The sequence below is a fragment of the Salmo salar genome, chromosome 10, assembly GCF_965601325.2.
Source record: "Salmo salar chromosome 10, fSalSal1, whole genome shotgun sequence".
Taxonomy (NCBI): domain Eukaryota; kingdom Metazoa; phylum Chordata; class Actinopteri; order Salmoniformes; family Salmonidae; genus Salmo; species Salmo salar.
This window is the reverse complement of record NC_138300.1, coordinates 46,222,669-46,242,483: the sequence shown is the minus strand read 5'-3', so window position 1 is coordinate 46,242,483 and position 19,815 is coordinate 46,222,669. Positions and strand designations below refer to the sequence as shown.

The following is a 19,815-nucleotide window of genomic DNA, read 5'->3' as shown; positions in this document are numbered from 1 at the left end:
TTCATTTCCATGGCAAAGAGGGACTTTGCAATTAATTGCAATTCATCTGATCATTCTTCATAACATTCTGGAGTATATGCAAATTGCCATCATACAAACTGAGGCAGCAGACTTTGTGAAAATGAATATTTGTGTCATTCTCAAAACTTTTGGCCACGACTGTACACATCCTAGTTATCAGGTTTGCATCTAAATGTTGTGTTAAAATAAATTATTAAGTATAAGAATACTTTTGTGATGATAGAAATGTGATTTTAGCCTTCTAAACGAGATAATGGCTTTTCATATAAACCTGGGCCCAGTCAGTAACCACGCCCACGTGAGTACAAACATTGTGTCAACAGGATGGAATGCCCCCCAAGGCCAGAGTGCTTAAAAGGACTCCCTGAGAATTTAAACACAGACCAGAGAACGTGAGAACGTGGTCCACACGTTGAAATGGTTAAAACTACAATATACGAAAATGGTAAGACCCTCTGAAACTCTCAACGAGTGAAGAAGGTGAAAACTAGACCAAAACATGCAACGTCTGCAGCTCTGTGTGTAAAGTAGTCTCGGACAATTGACCAAAGAGGGGAGGGAAGAACAGATCCCTCTCACCACCGGGTGGTACACCTCTGATGTATCCATTCTAACGAACACTCGAAGACAAAGAAGCATACAACTAAGAAGGACATTGTAACCCCTGGTGGACAGCCAGAGACTTACATTGAACTCCTCGCCATAGACGGATCGAGTGGTTTCAACAGAGAGATGACAGAGAAATACATCTACATGTAAATATATGTTGCATATCTAATTCGAATGAGAGGTTGTTAGGGTGCTAAATATTCATCTTTATGGTGAGCGTAGTTTCCAAATGTATGTACGATAAGTCCACTCACTTTATCTTACCCGCTCTTTATCTTTCCCCATCTTTTTCCATTGTGTAACAAGCCGTCATATCGGGTTAGTCCACTAGGGACTGTTTTCATTGCATTATGTCAGTAATCAATAACCTATACCGTGTGTGTTTTTGTGTGTGCGTGTGTTTATGTATTTCTGTGTGATCATTTATTTTCTAACTAAATAATTAAGCCAATTTGTGTATCGCTGATTCATCACTTAGATTCGGGATTGTGCAGATTTACGAATTAAACGACGTTCAGAATGAGACTGATGAGGTAATAATTAATAATTGACTGTTACTGATGTAAGAGATACAGTATTTATAAAATCTTTAGAGTTTAAGTCGGGAGATAGTAACTTGTTCAAGAACTATTCTCGTTGTGCCCAAAATTCCTAATGAGTTAATTGTTACATAATTAATTTAATCGAGTAATAGTTAAACGTGGTCGGTAATTATTCGATAAATAGCAGTCGTCACATTAATGATAGTCACGTCACGACAGTTTATTTAGTACATTTTTTCTCAACTCTATTTCTTGAACTGCATTGTGGGTTAAGGGCTTGTAAGTAAGCATTTCATGGTAAGTCTACAGCGGTTGAATTCGGCACATGTGACAAATAACATTTGATTTTGATCTGTGGCATTGTGTTGTGTGACAAAACTGCACATTTTAGTGTGGCCTTTTATTGTCCCCAGCTCAAGGTTCACTTGTGTAATGATCATGCTGTTTAATCAGCTTCTTGATATGCTACACCTGTCAGGTGGATGAATTATCTTGGCAAATGAGAAATGCTCACTAAGAGGGATGTAAACAAATTTGTGCACAAAATTTGAGAGAAATAAGCTTTTTGTTCGTGTGGAACATTTCTGGTATCTTTTATTTCAGCTCATGAAACATGGGACCAACACTTTACATGTTGCGTTTATATTTTTGTTTCGTATACAGTACCAGTCAAAAGTTTGGACACCTACTCATTCAAGGATTTTTCTTTATTGTTACTATTTTCTACATTGTAGAATAATAGTGAAGACATCAAAACTATGAATTAACACATATGGAATCATGTAGTAACCAAAAAAGTGTTAAACAAATCAAAATATATTTTATATTTGGGATTTTTCAATGTAGCCACCCTTTGCCTTGATGACAGCTTTGCACACTCTTGGCATTCTCTCAACCAGCTTCACCTGGAATGCTTTTCCAACAGTCTTGAAGGAGTTCCCATGTATGCTGAGCACTTGTTGGCTGCTTTTCCTTCCCTCTGCGGTCCAACTCATTCCAAACCATCTCAATTGGGTTGAGGTCGGGTGATTGTGGAGGCCAGGTCATCTGATGCAGCACGCCATCACTCTCCTTCTTGATCAAATAGCCCTTACACAGCCTGGAGGTGTGTTGGGTCAATGATAGACCCACTAAGCGCAAACCAGATGGGATGGCGTATCGCTGCAGAATGCTGTGGTAGCCATGCTGGTTAAGTGTGCCTTGAATTCTAAATAAATCACTAGCAAAGCACCCCCACACCATCTCACCACCTCCTCCATGCTTCACAGTGGGAACCACACATGCAGAGATCATCCGTTCACCTACTCTGCGTCTCACAAAGACACAGCGGTTGGAACCAAAAATCTAAAATTTGAACTCATCAAGATTAAAGGACAGATTTCCACCAGTCTAATGTCCATTGCTTGTTTTCTTGGCTCATGCAAGTCTCTTATTATTATTGGTGTCCTTTAGTGGTTTCTTTGCAGCAATTTGACCATGAGGGCCTGATTCATGTGGTCTCCTCTGAACAGTTGATGTTGATGTGTCTGTTACATGAACTCTGTGAAGCATTTATTTGGGCTGCAATTTCTGAGGCTGGTAACTCTAATGAACTTATCCTCTGCAGCAGAGGTAACTCTGGGTCTTCCTTTCCTGTGGCGGTCCTCACGAGGGCCAGTTTCATCATAGCACTTGACGGTTTTTGCGACTGCACTTAAAGAAGCTTTCGAAGTTCATGACATTTTTTCGAATTGCCTGACCTTCATGTCTTAAAGTAATGATAGACTGTAATTTCTCTTTGCTTATTTGATTTGTTCTTGCCATAATATGGACTTGGTCTTTTACCAAATAGGGCTGTCTTCTGTATACCACCCCTACCAGATTTTGGAAATCTGTTCACAAGTATTCCCGCAAATGTAAGCAGGGTTTGAAAGGATTATGATTTAGTCAAATATGTCTGTTTTGGCTTCTTGCAGTCTAAAAATTATTTTGAATTATGTTCCAGGCCCCCCGACAACGCGCTGAAGAAAAAATCGTCCCGCGGCTGAATCTAGTTGATGATCCATGTTGTATGGGCTGTTGGGTTGGTGGGTAGTATGCACTGACTGTAAGTCGCTTTGCATAAGAGCCTCTGCTAAATGACTAAATAGTCTAAATAAATTAAATGTGTGGATGAATCAGAGGGCCAGGTGACATTTGGCTGTAAAAAAAAAGTCTTTAGTATCTTAATATTCTTATTAATATGTTTTGGGGATGTATCTCCCCTGTGAGTGTTAACTACATGTGTCTGTGTTCTCGATAAAGAGCCCAAAAAGCTATTCAGCTCTTCAACAGGATATGCTTGATCTAATTCCCCAATCAAGAAATAATTGCAATAGGGAGACGTTCTATCAAAGACTTCTGAAAGTATATCTGGAGAAAAAAAAACTGTAAAAGAATGAGAGATTTAGCTCATTGGACAACTGTGACGTTAGTGTGTTCCGTGTTTCAAATATTCCTGCTGTCTAAACTCTCTCTCTCTCTCTCTCTTTCTCTCTCTCTCTCCCCCATTCACTCTATCCATCTCTCTCCCTCTCTCTCTCACTCCCTCTCTTCCCCCCCCCCCCCCCTCTCTCTCTCTCTCTCTCTCTCTCTCTCTCTCTCTCTCTCTGCAGGAGGTCCATGAGATTCTGAGAGAATACGAGCTCAAGTATTGCTTTGTGGACCGAAACAAAGGGACAGGTAAGCCAAACCACCCCCCACTTCTCCAAACCATCACCATTCTCTTCAGTTCACAGAACAACCCCACCATGTCTGTCCAGTCCTTTTCTCTTTTCCTGGTTAGAGGGAATGGCTGTATTTAGAGTAGAGCCAGAGGGCGAGCCAAACTTGAACACCTTTTGAAACACAGATCTGCAAACAGCTGAGATGTTGGGGCTGAGGCGGGGGGCACTAAAGGTTAATGCTGTTTAATTGCTGATGGGAGTTTAATGAGAAACGGCCTTATCCACAGCTCATGTCACACTGTTAATTAGTCCAACAGACCGTTGTGTCAAGGTAGGATGGGTTCTGACGTACCAGTAGAAGTATATAAAGAATGTCGGAGACTCTACATTTTTTTTTAACTGAATTTAATTGTCTTAATACGGATCCCTTGGTTATAAAATAGATGTACATGCTTTGAATAGCCTAGCTCTTTTAGAGAAGGTAGCTAGTTGCAGAACTTAATGCATCAGTCTCAGTGGAATTGTTATGATCGCCGTTTTGAATTAAAAGACGGAGACAGAACTATTTTGAATCAAATCTCATTTAAATTGGGGGAGCTTCAAAGAGATTGGCAGTGAAAGGAGGGAAGAGAGAGTTAGAGTGAGTTTTCAATCAATCTTGAGATATTCATGTTAAAATACCATAGCACAGTAGCATATCTATTATCTGGTGTCGTCTCTGAGGCCAGGACCAGTATTGTCAAGATCAGTAATCGTTGACTTCAGACACAGCGAGTCAATCACAGAGAAGATCTGACAGCATTTTAACTCTGTTATTAATTTCTTGATATTTTCCCCCCTCCTACGCACGTGCAGGCTGTCTAGCGCACACAGATGCTCATGTTTGTACCACACACACCTTTGTCTATCACAGAAGTCAGGATGATTGTGTGTGTTCTAAGTATCCCAGGCTAGCTGACTGAGCAGTAGGCACACCACAGGGCATGTGAGAGGGAGGCGTGTTACTCCAAGCCTGATTACCAGGTGTTACACTGTAATATTTCCCCCTGTCAATCACCGTCTCCTCAACCACCACCACAGAGCAAACCTGCCACTGACTTCAGCTGCCACTATGCTCTGAATTACCGATAATCAATTATTATTTTATGAGTGGTCCCAACGATTGTCTGTCACCTCAGATCATGGATGGAGAGATGAGAGCATCTTCAACGAGGAGCAAGCAAGGTATGTTAAGCTAGCTAGCTAGCTAAGTACACAATGCATTAGGTATGTTAAGATAGCTAGCTCTAATGAACTTATCCTCTGCAGCAGAGGTAACTCTGCGTCTTCCTTTCCTGTGGCGGTCCTCATGAGAGCCAGTTCGATCAAATCAGATCAAATTTATTTATATAGCCCTTCTTACATCAGCTGATATCTCAAAGTGCTGTACAAAAACTCCCTAGAAAGGTGCTGTACAAAAACTCCCTAGAAAGGTCAAAACCTAGGAAGAAACCTAGAGAGGAACCAGGCTATGAGGGGTGGCCAGTCCGCTTCTGGCTGTGCCGGGTGGAGATTATAACAGAACATGGCCAAGATGTTCAAATGTTCATAAATGACCAGCATGGTCAAATAATAATATTCACAGTTGTCGAGTGTATAACAAGTCAGCACCTCAAGAGTAAATGTCAGTTGGCTTTTCATAGCCGATCATTGAGAGTATCTCTACTGCTCCTGCTGTCTCTAGAGAGTTGAAAACAACAGGTCTGGGACAGGTAGCACGTCCGGTGAACAGGTCAGCGTTCCATAGCCGCAGGCAGAACAGTTGAAACTGGAGCAGCAGCACGGCCAGGTGGACTGGGGACAGCAAGGAGTCATCATGTCAGGTAGTCCTGAGGCATGGTCCTAGGGCTCAGGTCCTCCGAGAGAGAGAAAGAGAGAATTAGAGAGAGCATACTTAAATTCACACAGGACACCGGATAAGACAGGAGAAATACTCCAGATATAACAGACTGACCCTAGCCCCCCGACACATAAAGTACTGCAGCATAAATACTGGAGGCTGAGACAGGAGGGGTCAGGAGACACTATGGCCCCATCCGACGATACCCCCGGACAGGGCCAAACAGGAAGGATATAACCCCACCCACTTTGCCAAAGCACAGCCCCCACACCACTAGAGGGATATCTTCAACCCCAAATTTGCCATCCTGAGACAAGGCCGAGTATAGCCCACAAAGATCTCCGCCACGGCACAACCCAAGGGGCGGGGGCGCCAACCCAGACAGGAAGACCACGTCAGTTACTAAACCCACTCAAGTGACGCACCCCTCCTAGGGACGGCATGGAAGAACACCAATAAGCCAGTGACTCAGCCCCTGTAATAGGGTTAGAGGCAGAGAATCCCAGTGGAGAGAGGGGAACCGGCCAGGCAGAGACAGCAAGGGTGGTTCGTTGCTCCAGAGCCTTTCCGTTCACCTTCACACTCCTGGGCCAAACTACACTCAATCATAGGACCCACTGAAGAGATGAGTCTTCAGTAAAGACTTAAAGGTTGAGACCGAGTCTGCATCTCTCACATTTGTAGGCAGACTATTCCATAAAAATGGAGCTCTATAGGAGAAAGCCCTGCCTCCAGCTGTTTGCTTAGAAATTCTAGGGACAATTAGGAGGCCTGCGTCTTGTGACCATAGCGTATGTGTAGGTATGTACGGCAGGACCAAATCGGAAAGATAGGTAGTAGCAAGCCCATGTAATGCTTTGTAGGTTAGCAGTAAAACCTTGAAATCAGCCCTTGCCTTAACAGGAAGCCAGTGTAGGGAGGCTAACACTGGAGTAATATGATCATATTTTTTGGTTCTAGTCAGGATTCTAGCAGCCGTATTTAGCACTAACTGAAGTTTATTTAGTGCTTTATCTGGGTAGCCGGAAAGTAGAGCATTGCAGTAGTCCAACCTAGAAGTAACAAAAGCATGGATACATTTTTCTGCATCATTTGTGGACAGAAAGTTTCTGATTTTTGCAATGTTACGTAGATGGAAAAAAGCTGCCCTTGAAACAGTCTTGATATGTTCTTCAAAAGAGAGATCATGGTCCAGAGTAATGCCGAGGTCCTTCACAGTTTTATTTGAGACGACTGTACAACCATCAAGATTAGTTGTCAGATTTAACAGAAGATCTCTTTGTTTCTTGGGACCTAGAACAAGCATCTCTGTTTTGTCCGAGTTTAAAAGTAGAACGTTTGCAGCCATCCACTTCCTTATGTCTGAAACACAGGCTTCTAGCGAGGGCAATTTTGGGGCTTCACCATGTTTCATTGAAATGTACAGCTGTGTGTCATCCGCATAGCAGTGAAATTTAACATTATGTTTTCGAATGACATCCCCAAGAGGTAAAATATATAGTGAAAACAATAGTGGTCCTAAAACAGAACCTTGAGGAACACCGAAATTTACAGTTGATTTGTCAGAGGACAAACCATTCACAGAGACAAACTGATATCTTTCCGACAGATAAGATCTAAACCAGGCCAGAACTTGTCCGTGTAGACCAATTTGGGTTTCCAATCTCTCCAAAAGAATGCGGTGATCGATGGTATCAAAAGCAGCCCTAAGATCTAGGAGCACGAGGACAGATGCAGAGCCTCGGTCTGACATCATTAAAAGGTCATTTACCACCTTCACAAGTGCAGTCTCAGTGCTATGATGGGGTCTAAAACCAGACTGAAGCGTTTCGTATACATTGTTTGTCTTCAGGAAGGCAGTGAGTTGCTGCGCAACAGCTTTTTCTACAATTTTTGAAAGGAATGGAAGATTCGATATAGGCCGATAGTTTTTTATATTTTCTGGGTCAAGGTTTGGCTTTTTCTAGAGAGGCTTTATTACTGCCACTTTTAGTGAGTTTGGTACACATCCGGTGGATAGAGAACTGTTTATTATGTTCAACATAGGAGGGCCAAGCACAGGAAGCAGCTCTATCAGTAGTTTAGTTGAATAGGGTCCAGTATGCAGCTTGAAGGTTTAGAGGCCATGATTATTTTCATCATTGTGTCAAGAGATATAGTACTAAAACACTTTAGTGTCTCCCTTGATCCTAGGTCCTGGCAGAGTTGTGCAGACTCAGGACAACAGAGCTTTGGAGGACTACGCAGATTTAAAGAAGAGTCCGTAATTTGCTTTCTAATGATCATGATCTTTTCCTCAAAGTTCATGAATTTATTACTGCTGAAGTGAAAGCCATCCTCTCTTGGGGAATGCTGCTTTTTAGTTAGCTTTGCGACAGTATCAAAAAGACATTTCGGATTGTTCTTATTTTCCTCAATTAAGTTGGAAAAATAGGATGATCGAGCAGCAGTGAGGGCTCTTCGATACTGCACGGTACTGTCTTTCCAAGCTAGTCGGAAGACTTCCAGTTTGGTGTGGCGCCATTTCCGTTCCTATTTTCTGGAAGCTTGCTTCAGAGCTCGAGTATTTTCTGTATACCAGGGAGCTAGTTTCTTATGACAAATGTTTTTAGTTTTTAGGGGTGCAACTGCATCTAGGGTATTGCGCAAAGTTAAATTGAGTTCCTCAGTTAGATGGTTAACTGATTTTTGTCCTCTGATGTCCTTGGGTAGGCAGAGGGAGTCTGGAAGGGCATCAAGGAATCTTTGGGTTGTCTGAGAATGTATAGCACAACTTTTGATGCTCCTTGGTTGGGGTCTGAGCAGATTATTTGTTGCGATTGCAAACGTAATAAAATGGTGGTCCGATAGTCCAGGATTATGAGGAAAAACATTAAGATTCACAACATTTATTCCACGGGACAAAACTAGGTCCAGAGTATGACTGTGGCAGTGAGTAGGTCGAGAGACATGTTGGACAAAACCCACTGAGTCGATGATGGCTCCGAAAGCCTTTTGGAGTGGGTCTGTGGACTTTTCCATGTGAATATTAAAGTCACCAAAAATTAGAATATTATCTGCTGTGACTACAATGTCCGATAGGAATTCAGGGAACTCAGTGAGGAACGCTGTATATGGCCCAGGAGGCCTGTAAACAGTAGCTATAAAAAGTGATTGAGTAGGCTGCATAGATTTCATGACTTGAAGCTCAAAAAATGAAAACGTTGTTGTTTTTTTTTGTAAATTTAAATTTGGTATCGTAAATGTTAGCAACACCTCCGCCTTTGCGGGATGCACAGGGGATATGGTCACTAGTGTAACCAGGAGGTGAGGCCTCATTTAACACAGTAAATTCATCAGGCTTAAGCCATGTTTCAGTCAGGCCAATCACATCAAGATTATGATCAGTGATTAGTTCATTGACTATAACTGCCTTTGAAGTGAGGGATCTAACATTAAGTAGCCCTATTTTGAGATGTGAGGTATCACGATCTCTTTCAATAATGGCAGGAATGGAGGAGGTCTTTATTCTAGTGAGATTGCTAAGGCGAATACCGCCATGTTTATCATAGCGCTTGATGGTTTTGCGAGTGCACTTGAAGAAACTTTCAAAGTTCTTGAAATTTTCTGGATTGACTGACCTTCATCTTAAAGCAATTATGGACTGTTGTTTCTCTTTGCTTATTTGAGCTGTTCTTGCCATAATATGGACTTGGTCTTTTACCAAATAGAGCTATCATCTGTATACCACCCCTACCTCACAATAATTCCACAAATTCACTTTTAAGAAGGCACACCTCTTAATTGAAATACATTCCATTCCTCATGAAGCTGATTGAGAGAATGCCAAGAGTGTGCAAAGCTGTCATCAAGGCAAAGGGTGGCTGCTTTGAAGAATCTCAAATATTTAAAAAAGTAACACTTTTTTGGTTACCACATGATTCCATATTTGTTATTTCATAGTTTTGATGTCGTCTCTATTATTCTACAATATAGAAAATAGTAAAAATAAAGAAAAACCCTTGAATGAGTAGGTGTGTCCAAACTTTTGACTGGTACTCTATATTATTGTACAGTATAATAATTAATTTGAGTAATGATTATTTAATGCAAACAATACCAGCAGTTGCTTTAATAAAAAAAAATAAAAAAAAAATATATATATATATATATATATATATATATATATATATATATATATATATATATATACACACATAGTGACAATCTCTTCTGAAACATTGAAGCTGAATGTTGGTCTTTTTCTCTCAATGGAATTAGAAAATTAGTTTACAGAACAAACCAAAAAATCTAAAAGTCAGAATTTGACGATGTGAAGGGTTTCCCTAGGCCACCACATACAGTATTTATGGCAATATTCTCTCCCTACAAATTGACGTTTGCGCTGCACCCGATCTACAGCAAATCAACAATCTGTCTGCTAGCTCAGTGGTTCTCAAATGCTTTGACCCGGTCCCCAAAAAGCAGTGGTTCAAAGATTTTGGCCACTAGATGGTAGCAGTGCACATTACCGTTCAAAAGTTTGGGGTCACTTAGAGATATACTTGTTTTCCAAGGAAACATACATGAAATGAGTTGCAAAATGAATAGGAAATATAGTCAAAACGTTGACAAGGTTAGAAATAAGGATTTTTAATTGAAATAATACAGTTGAAGTCGGAAGTTTACGTACACTTAGGTTGGAGTCATTAAAACTTGTTTTTCAACCACTCCACAAATTTCTTGTTAACCTGTCTGGGAACGTGGGACACTTGTCTGGGAACCACGTTGTCCGATTTCAAAAAGGCTTTACAGCAAAAGCAAAACATTAGATTATGTTAGGAGAGTACCCTGCCAAAAAAAATCACACTGCCATTTTCAAAGCAACTAGCATGCATCACAAATACCCAGAACACAGCTAAATGCAGCACTAACCTTTGACAATCTTCATCAGATGACACTCCTAGGACATCATGTTACACAATACATGCATTCTTTGTTCGATAAAGTTCATATTTATATATAAAAACAGCATTTTACATCGGCGCGTGACGTTCAGAAAATATTTTCCCTCAAATGCTTCCGGTGAATCAGCGCTACAATTTACAAAATTACTATTCGAAAACATTGTTAAAATGTAATATTGTCATTCAAAGAATTATAGATTAACATCTCGTGAATGCAACCGCATTTCCAGATTTAAAAATAACTTTACTGGGAAATCACACTTTGCAATAAACTACGTGGTATGCTTAGAAAAATAGGCTAGGCGATACATGTTAGCGCCATCTTGGAACCATCTAAAATCAAATATACTTTTGTAATCTCCGTGATCTCGCCATCACGGTTGACAACTCCCTTGTGTCCTCCTCCCAGAGTGCTAAGAACCTTGGCGTGATCCTGGACAACACCCTGTCGTTCTCCACTAACATCAAGGCGGTGACCCGATCCTGTAGGTTCATGCTCTACAACATTCGCAGAGTACGACCCTGCCTCACACAGGAAGCGGCGCAGGTCCTAATCCAGGCACTTGTCATCTCCCGTCTGGATTACTGCAACTCGCTGTTGGCTGGGCTCCCTGCCTGTGCCATTAAACCCCTACAACTCATCCAGAACGCCGCAGCCCGTCTGGTGTTCAACCTTCCCAAGTTCTCTCACGTCACCCCGCTCCTCCGCTCTCTCCACTGGCTTCCAGTTGAAGCTCGCATCCGCTACAAGACCATGGTGATTGCCTACGGAGCTGTGAAGGGAACGGCACCTCCATACCTTCAGGCTCTGATCAGGCCCTACACCCAAACAAGGGCACTGCGTTCATCCACCTCTGGCCTGCTGGCCCCCCTACCTCTGAGGAAGCACAGTTCCCGCTCAGCCCAGTCAAAACTGTTCGCTGCTCTGGCACCCCAATGGTGGAACAAGCTCCCTCACGACGCCAGGACAGCGGAGTCAATCACCACCTTCCGGAGACACCTGAAACCCCACCTCTTTAAGGAATACCTAGGATAGGATAAAGTAATCCTTCTAACCCCCCCCCCCCTTAAAAGATTTAGATGCACTATTGTAAAGTGGTTGTTCCACTGGATATCATAAGGTGAATGCACCAATTTGTAAGTCGCTCTGGATAAGAGCGTCTGCTAAATGACTTAAATGTAAATGTAAATGTAAATATTCCCTTACCTTTGATTATCTTCATCAGAAGGCACTTCCAGGAATCCCAGGTCCACAACAAATGTAGTTTTGTTCGTAAAAGTTAATAATTTATGTCCCAATAGTTCCTTCTTGTTAGCGCGTTCCGAAGGCTACTCATAATGTACTGAAGCGCGCGGGACTTGTGCAAAAAATATATATTTACGTTCGTTCAAACATGTCAAACGTTGTATAACATAAATCTTTAGGGCCTTTTTCAACCAGAGCTTCAATAATATTCAAGGCGGACGATTGCATTGTCTTACTAAACATTTCAGAACAAAAGGCTTCCCATGGGCGCCTGCGTCATAGTAGTAATGGCCCTCCCCCTGTGACCAACTTCCCAAGCCTCTCTTTGGGTCAGTTTCTACCATAGAAGACTCAAACCACTTTGTAAAGACTGTTGAGTGGAAGCCTTAGGAAGTGCTAAATGATTAATAAGTCCCTGTGTGTTTCAATGGCAAAGGCTTGAAGTGATTCCACACATCAGATTTCCACTTCCTGTTAGGATTTGTCTCAGGGTTTTGACTGCCATATGAGTTCTGTTATACTCACAGACACCATTCAAACAGTTTTAGAAACTTTAGAGTGTTTTCTATCCAAATCTACTAATTATATGCATATTCTAGTTACTGGGCAGGAGTAGTAACCAGATTAAATCGGGTATGTTTTTTATCCGGCCGTGCAAATACTGCCCCCTATCCCCAACAGGTTAACAAACTATAGTTTTGGCAAGTCGGTTAGGACATCTACTTTGTGCATGACACAAGTCACTTTTCCAACAATTGTTTACAGACAGATTATTTCACTTATAATTCACTGTATCACAATTCCAGTGGGTCAAAAGTTTACATACACTAAGTTGACTGTGCCTTTAAACAGCTTGGAAAATTCCAGAAAATGATGTCATGGCTTTAGAAGCTTCTGATAGGCTAATTGACATCATTTGAGTCAATTGGAGGTGTACCTGTGGATGTATTTCAAGGCCTACCTTCAGACTCAGTGCCTCTGCTTGACATCAAGGGAAAATCAAAAGAAATCAGCCAAGACCTCAGAAAACAAATTGTAGATCTCCAAAAGTCTGGTTCATCCTTGGGAGCAATTTCCAAACGCCTGAAGATACCACGTTCATCTGTACAAACAATAGTACGCAAGTATAAATACCATGGGACCACGCAGCCGTCATACAAAAGTATCTATAGCCACAGTAAAACGAGTCCTATATCGACATAACCTGAAAGGCCGCTCAGCAAGGAAGAAGTCACTGCTCAAAATCTGCCATAAAAAAGCCAGACTACGGTTTGCAACTGCATATGGGTACAAAAATCATACTTTTCGGAGAAATGTCCTCTGGTCTGATGTAACAAAAATATAACTGTTTGGCCAAAATGACCATTGTTTTGTTTTGATTAAAAAGGTGGAGGCAAGCCGAAGAACACCATCACAACCGTGAAGCACAGGGGTGGCAGCATCATGCTGTGGGGGTGCTTTGCTGCAGGAGGGACTGGTCCACTTCACAAAATAGATGGCATCATGAGGAGGAAAATTAGGTGGCTATATTGAAGCAACATCTCAAGACATCAGTCAGGAAGTTAAAGCTTGGTCGCAAATGGGTCTTCCAAATGGACAATGACCCCAAGCATACTTCCAAAGTTGTGGCAAAATGACTTAAGGACAACAAAGTCAAGGTATTGGAGTGGCCATCACAAAGCCCTGACCTCAATCCCATAGAAAATGAATGGGCAGAACTGAAAAAGCGTGTGCGAGCAAGGAGGCCTACAAACCTGACTCAGTTACACCGGCTCTGTCAGGAGGAATGGGCCTTTTTGTGGGAAACTTGTGGAAGGCTACCCGAAACGTTTGACCCAAGTTAAACAATTTAAAGGCAATGCTACCAAATAGTAGTTGAGTGTATGTAAACTTCTGACCCACTGGGAATGTGATAAAATAAATAAAAGCTGAAATAAATCATTCTCTCTTCTATTATTCTGACATTTCACATTCTTAAAATAAAGTGATGATCCTAACTGACCTAAGACAGGGAATTTTTACTAGGATTAAATGTCAGGAATTGTGAAAAACTGAGTTTAAATGTATTTGGCTAAAGTGTATGTAAACTTCCGACTTCAACTGTATATACTGTATTTTATAACATCTATTGCATCTTGCTTATGCCGCTCTGTCATTGCTCATCCGTATATTTATATGTATATATTCTTATTCCATTCCTTTACTTAGATTTGTGTGAATTAGGTAGTTGCTGTGGAATTGTTAGATTACATGTTAGATATTGCTGCACTGTCAGAACTAGAAGCACAAGCATTTAGCTACACTAGTAATAACATCTGCTAACCATGTGTATGTGACCAATACTTTTTGATTTGATTTGTTGCACATTTGTTACAAAACATAGCCAGATAATTTCAAGTCCAAGTCAAGTCTCAAGTTATTTGATTTTCTATCAAGTCGAGTCTCAAGTCATCAAATTCGTGACTCAAGTCAGACTCCAGTCCAAGTCATGTGACTCTAGTCCACACCTCTGCATGTATATACAGTATGTGTACAGTCTGCCCACTTAATGCTGAATTAGCTAAACACCATGTTTCTTTTGGATGTAGTATCTATTGTATGGGATGTACATTTCATCACCCTCTTGGGGGAATTTAGATACAGATTTTAAGGTGATTTTATTGGGCCGTGTTTTTAATTCATGGGAAAGAAACACTGTCATATAATATATTGTGTGCTGATTGTATCTCACAGATGGCTTGCTTTGCCCTATGTGTGAAATAAGTGGGGCATTTCTGATAATTCCTGGGAATGAGAATTGGCTAGCAAGACGTGTCATGTGATGATTCCTTTGAACAAAACAACAGAGAGTAAATTCAAAGGAAGCTCCTGTCTAGGTTTTCAAACCAGTCTCTTGCCTGGAGGAGGCTAGCTACAGTAGAGAGAGAGAGGACTGCTGGTGTGTTTTATCAAACATCAATGTAAGCATGTGTATGTTGGTTATTAGCTTCCTATTAGCTCTCATTGACATGTATGGCTGCTCCATCTCTGACATCAGATCTGCAACCATATAGAAACTTGAAGTAATTTAGGGCATATTAGTGTGTGTGTGTGTGTGTGCGTGCATGGCGTGCGTGCCTGCATTCATGCGCGTGTGTGGGTGTAGCTCTCCGTAAGAGTGTTTGACTGTCTGCCCGGAGTGTGTCTCTGGAAATGTGTTTGGCAATGACTCTCTGCATGCGTGTGTGTGTCACTCTCTCTCCATTTCTCAGTAGTTTCTTTAGGGAATGAAAGTATTTCTCCCTCTTTATCCCCTATGTTAACTTACCTGCGCTCTCGCTTCAGTGCAAATTAGAGCCAGGCATCTGTTGCAGCTCAAGTGTACTACAAAACCCACAATGCAATGCTCTCTCTCTGGCTACATTACATGACCAAAAGTATGTGTACACCTGCTCGTGGAACATCTCATTCCAAAATTATGGGCATTAATATGGAGTTGGTGATAGTGTGTTATCCTCTAGCTCTAGTGACGAGAATTATGTAGCTATGAAGCATTACTACACGATTTCCTGATTTCAAAGATGAACCACTTAGAAGTTAAATCATGGGGAACATTTTTATTTTACCCACTGATAGAACATAGGCTTTCACTAAATTGCTAGGAGTTTCATGATTTTTATTTCTGGGGTGGATTATCCCTTTAAGACCACCTCGTTACGGAGTGTTTTGGTGTTATTTTAACAGTTACCATCCATCATTACCAATATATTATATATGCACTCGATGACTGACAGGGGGCACGGTTTTGAAGCCACCGTACCTCCATCTTTCAACTCCTCCACCGTAAAATATATTTTGGAAGCTATAGAAAGGTATTCTATTACAGAAGCCTTAATGCATACATTTACATTTTAATATGTGTGCTAAACATATTTTTAGAACGTACTGTTACTGTCTCCACAACAACAACAAAAATACTTAAAATACATGTAATTTTGTCCTTGAAACAGCAACCCAGGGTTTGTATACATCATTGGTCACTACCTGGCCTCCCATCCCACTGGCGTTGGATAAAACCCCAGCCAAGCCAGCCATAGAGCTTCCATAGAGTGCTCCGGAGTGGAATTCAGAATTCCAAAGGTATGTGCGGCGTTCCGGAACTGTCCACTGGGATGACAATGGAAGGGGTCAGCAGGGGAATCCTGGCCACACAATGGGCCTTTTGTGTGAGCCGCACTGTCCCTATAATGAAGACACTGGGGTAATAGAGGAGCCCTGCACGGTTCAAAGCTAACTGGCCCAGAGCTTTGTACTTGACACAAAATGGACTACGGCCCACACAGTCCCATCAGCGACTTCATGAATGTTTGTCTCTGATGTACACTAAGCCTCTGTGGTGCATATGACCTATGTGCTGTGCAGTCATTTTCTTTTGAAATCTGTGGTTGGACCATCATTATACCTTAGCTCCACTGGCCGTGCATCCACGTGCGCCATCGCACACATGTTGATTTTGTCTATCCCCACCAGATGTGATCTTGAAATGCAGGTTAAAATACCAAAACCAACTGTGAACCAACTTAATTCATTTGGGGACAGGTTGACACACAAACGATCATGGTCATTTAGCTAGATTGCTGTTGCTAACTAGTTCATCCTGGGAGATAAACATTGGGTTGTTATTTTACCTGAAATGCATACGGTGCTTTTTTTGATAGATATTTGTAGAATTTTTACCTGGAGTCGTACAAAATGTAGTGTTTCTCTACTCTGACGGTTAATCCACAGATAAAAAGGGAATGCGAGTTAGTTTGTAGTTGGTTATCTTTGATTAGTTTCTCCTTGTTCATCTTTCAAGCATCCACGTGGGTTTGTATGTTAGTGAAAACCAATGAGTATATGGGAGAGGCTGGACTTTAAGCAAGTCAAGCTTTTTGAATTGAACCAAGTTTTATTTTAGCCTTCGGCAAAGCAGACACCCGTTGACGCACGCGAGCGGTGTGGAAGAAATGATTGAATAACATGTACGTGTACATTTATTTTGCAACGCTCGCACATACAACATGGCCGGTCTGGTTTCCCTGTTAGAATGCTCTTTATGTTTTGTTATGGTGAGTTGTTGTCTAAGGATTCCCTAGGGAGTAGTCTTTCTACCTTCATCCTGTGTTTTCAAAGATTCACAGATTTCATTATTTGACAATTTCAGTATTTCTCTACTGTTCAAGAGGTTCCTTTAAATTGCAAGTTGATTATGATCACTCTATTTGTATAGGATGTTTATGAGTCATGTTCAGCTGTCAAGAGACAGGAAGAGGAACTGTAAAGAGACATGAAGAGGAACTGTAAAGAGACAGGAAGAGGAACTGTAAAGAGACAGGAAGAGGAACTGTAAAGAGACAGGAAGAGGAACTGTAAAGAGATAGGAAGAGGAACTGTAAAGAGATAGGAAGAGGAACTGTAAAGAGACAGGAAGAGGCACTGTAAAGAGACAGGAAGAGGAACTGTAAAGAGACTTGAAGAGGAACTGTAAAGAGACTTGAAGAGACACTGTAAAGAGACTTGAAGAGGCACTGTAAAGAGACTTGAAGAGGCACTGTAAAGAGACAGGAAGAGGAACTGTAAAGAGACAGGAAGAGGAACTGTAAAGAGACTTGAAGAGGAACTGTAAAGAGACTTGAAGAGGAACTGTAAAGCGACAGGAAGAGACACTGTAAAGAGACAGGAAGAGACACAGTAGAGACAGGAAGAGGAACTGTAAAGAGATAGGAAGAGGCACTGTAAAGAGACAGGAAGAGGAACTGTAAAGAGACTTGAAGAGGAACTGTAAAGAGACAGGAAGAGGAACTGTAAAGAGATAGGAAGAGACAGGAAGAGGAACTGTAAAGAGACAGGAAGAGGCGCTGTAAAGAGACAGGAAGAGGCACTGTAAAGAGATAGGAAGAGGCACTGTAAAGAGATAGGAAGAGGCACTGTAAAGAGACAGGAAGAGGAACTGTAAAGAGACAGGAAGAGGCACTGTAAAGAGACAGGAGAAGGAACAGTGCGCGATGAAAGTCAAGTACATTGCTTGTGTCACAAACCACTTACATCTCTGAAGAAGGACAACTTGTATCCTATCTGGCCAGGTCCGGTCTTTGCCATTCAAGCAAAATATTTTGTGCCCCTGCTTTTGACAAAGTCGGCACTGCTTATCAAAGGACGGCATCAGCGCTCACCTAAAAAGCCCATAAGCCACTGGTTAAGAGAAATTGTCTTTGGTTTAGGGCAGAATTATGTGAGTTTTGCTCAGAAATTGCCACCCTTGTCAATCTACCGCCATAAGCGGCTGCATAATGAGCGGGCCGGCTGTGTATCTGGCAGCCTGCAACATCCCATTATATAACCCAATGTACTGAAGCTCCACATCCATGCGGTTTCTACTAGCCAATGACCTAAAGATGCTAAATGTTTACAGAACCACATCTGTTTCTGAGAGGGCAATGTTCTGACTAGACCTTTCGCCTGTTATTGTATTATATCAACAAAGACTCTTTATCTAAATGTGTTAAAGCCTTTAGATGTAAATTGTCGTCTCTTTTGACTCCTGGAAATTTGCCACAAAACTAAAGGCACAGACAGACCGGTAGGATTCTCAAGCGTCTGCCGGCCCAGAGTACTTAGCAAACTGATTCTACATGTATCAAATCAACTTGTATTAGTCACATACACATATTTAGCAGATGTTATTGCGGGTGTAGTGAAATGCTTGTGTTCCTAGTTCCAACAGTGCAGTAGTATCTAACAATTCACAACACAAATCTAAAAGTAAAAGAATGGAATGTAGAAATAGAAGAAACGGGTGGGTGGTCCCGCTAGCACACAGCACCGAAAGCAAGTCAATGAACAGCCAACGAATGGCCCGTAATGTGCAGACTGTCAATCGGTCTGGTGAGTTTTCTCCTTAACAGATAGAGCCATTATGGGTCTACTTGTCTATAACTCAGCTCTTAGTGACAATACCACTTGAGATCTCTCAGCCCTGTAATTGCCCCTGAGGACAACTGCAGGCAGATCTCTCTTTCTCTCTCTTTCTCCCCATCTCTCCCTCTTGTTATTTCTGTCTCTCTTTCCCTCTCTCTGTCTCCATCGTCATCTGTCCATCTGTTCTGTGTGAGCCAGTAGCTGTAAATGAGGGCAGCAGTGCCCATGCCAGGCCGTGCCCATGCCAGGCCGTGCCCATGCCAAGCCGTGTGTGCTATGTGATAGATATGTTCTGTTTGGCTTGATCCCATTAAGTAGCCAACTCATAGTTTGCCAAGTGTTCCCTGTTAAGTCCCTATTATCTCAACCTGTACAAAACAATGGGATTTGTGTTTTACTCCGTGTCACACTCCGCTGTCTAATTGATTTGCTTCTCCATGACACTGCTCCTAGTTTCATAGTATTTGATGGAGCTCTGTTTGGACCCAGGAAATCAAACCTGAGAGTTCTCCTATAGGGCTCTGTCTTCTTCTATTGTTTCATCTTCCTGAGACAGAGCCATTTAAATAGGTAACAATAGCCTTAGTGCTGTGCAGGTCGTTAATTAAGCTATTCGACCTCTTCACAACACCTCTCCTTGATAAACTAAAGAGCCTGTCTGTGTTTTAACTGAAAGTTAAGAAGGTGATGATGATGAAGGCAGTATTGATAATGATGATGATGATTATGAAGGCAGTATCGATGATGATGATGATGATGAGAGACAGTAATGTAACTTATGATAATGATGAGTAGGATGATGAAGGCAGTATTGATAATGATGATGATGAAGGCAGTATCGGTAATGATGATGAGGATGCTGATGATGAAGACAGTATCGGTAATGATGATGATGATGATGAAGGCCTTATTGGTGATGAGGATGCTGATGATGAAGGCAGTATCGGTA

The 19,815-nt window shown here is 41.6% G+C and overlaps 1 protein-coding gene across 2 annotated transcripts in view; it reads left to right on the top strand.

Annotated features, from left to right (window-relative positions):
• The window catches only part of raver2 (ribonucleoprotein, PTB-binding 2), a 230,687-nt gene that overhangs the window by 30,534 nt on the left and 180,338 nt on the right, over positions 1 to 19,815 (top strand). For both annotated transcript variants that reach the window (XM_014123424.3, XM_014123423.3), the window contains exon 2: positions 3,806 to 3,872. In XM_014123424.3, the coding sequence (XP_013978899.3) occupies positions 3,806 to 3,872 (67 nt within the window). The remainder of the gene's footprint in view (positions 1 to 3,805; positions 3,873 to 19,815) is intronic.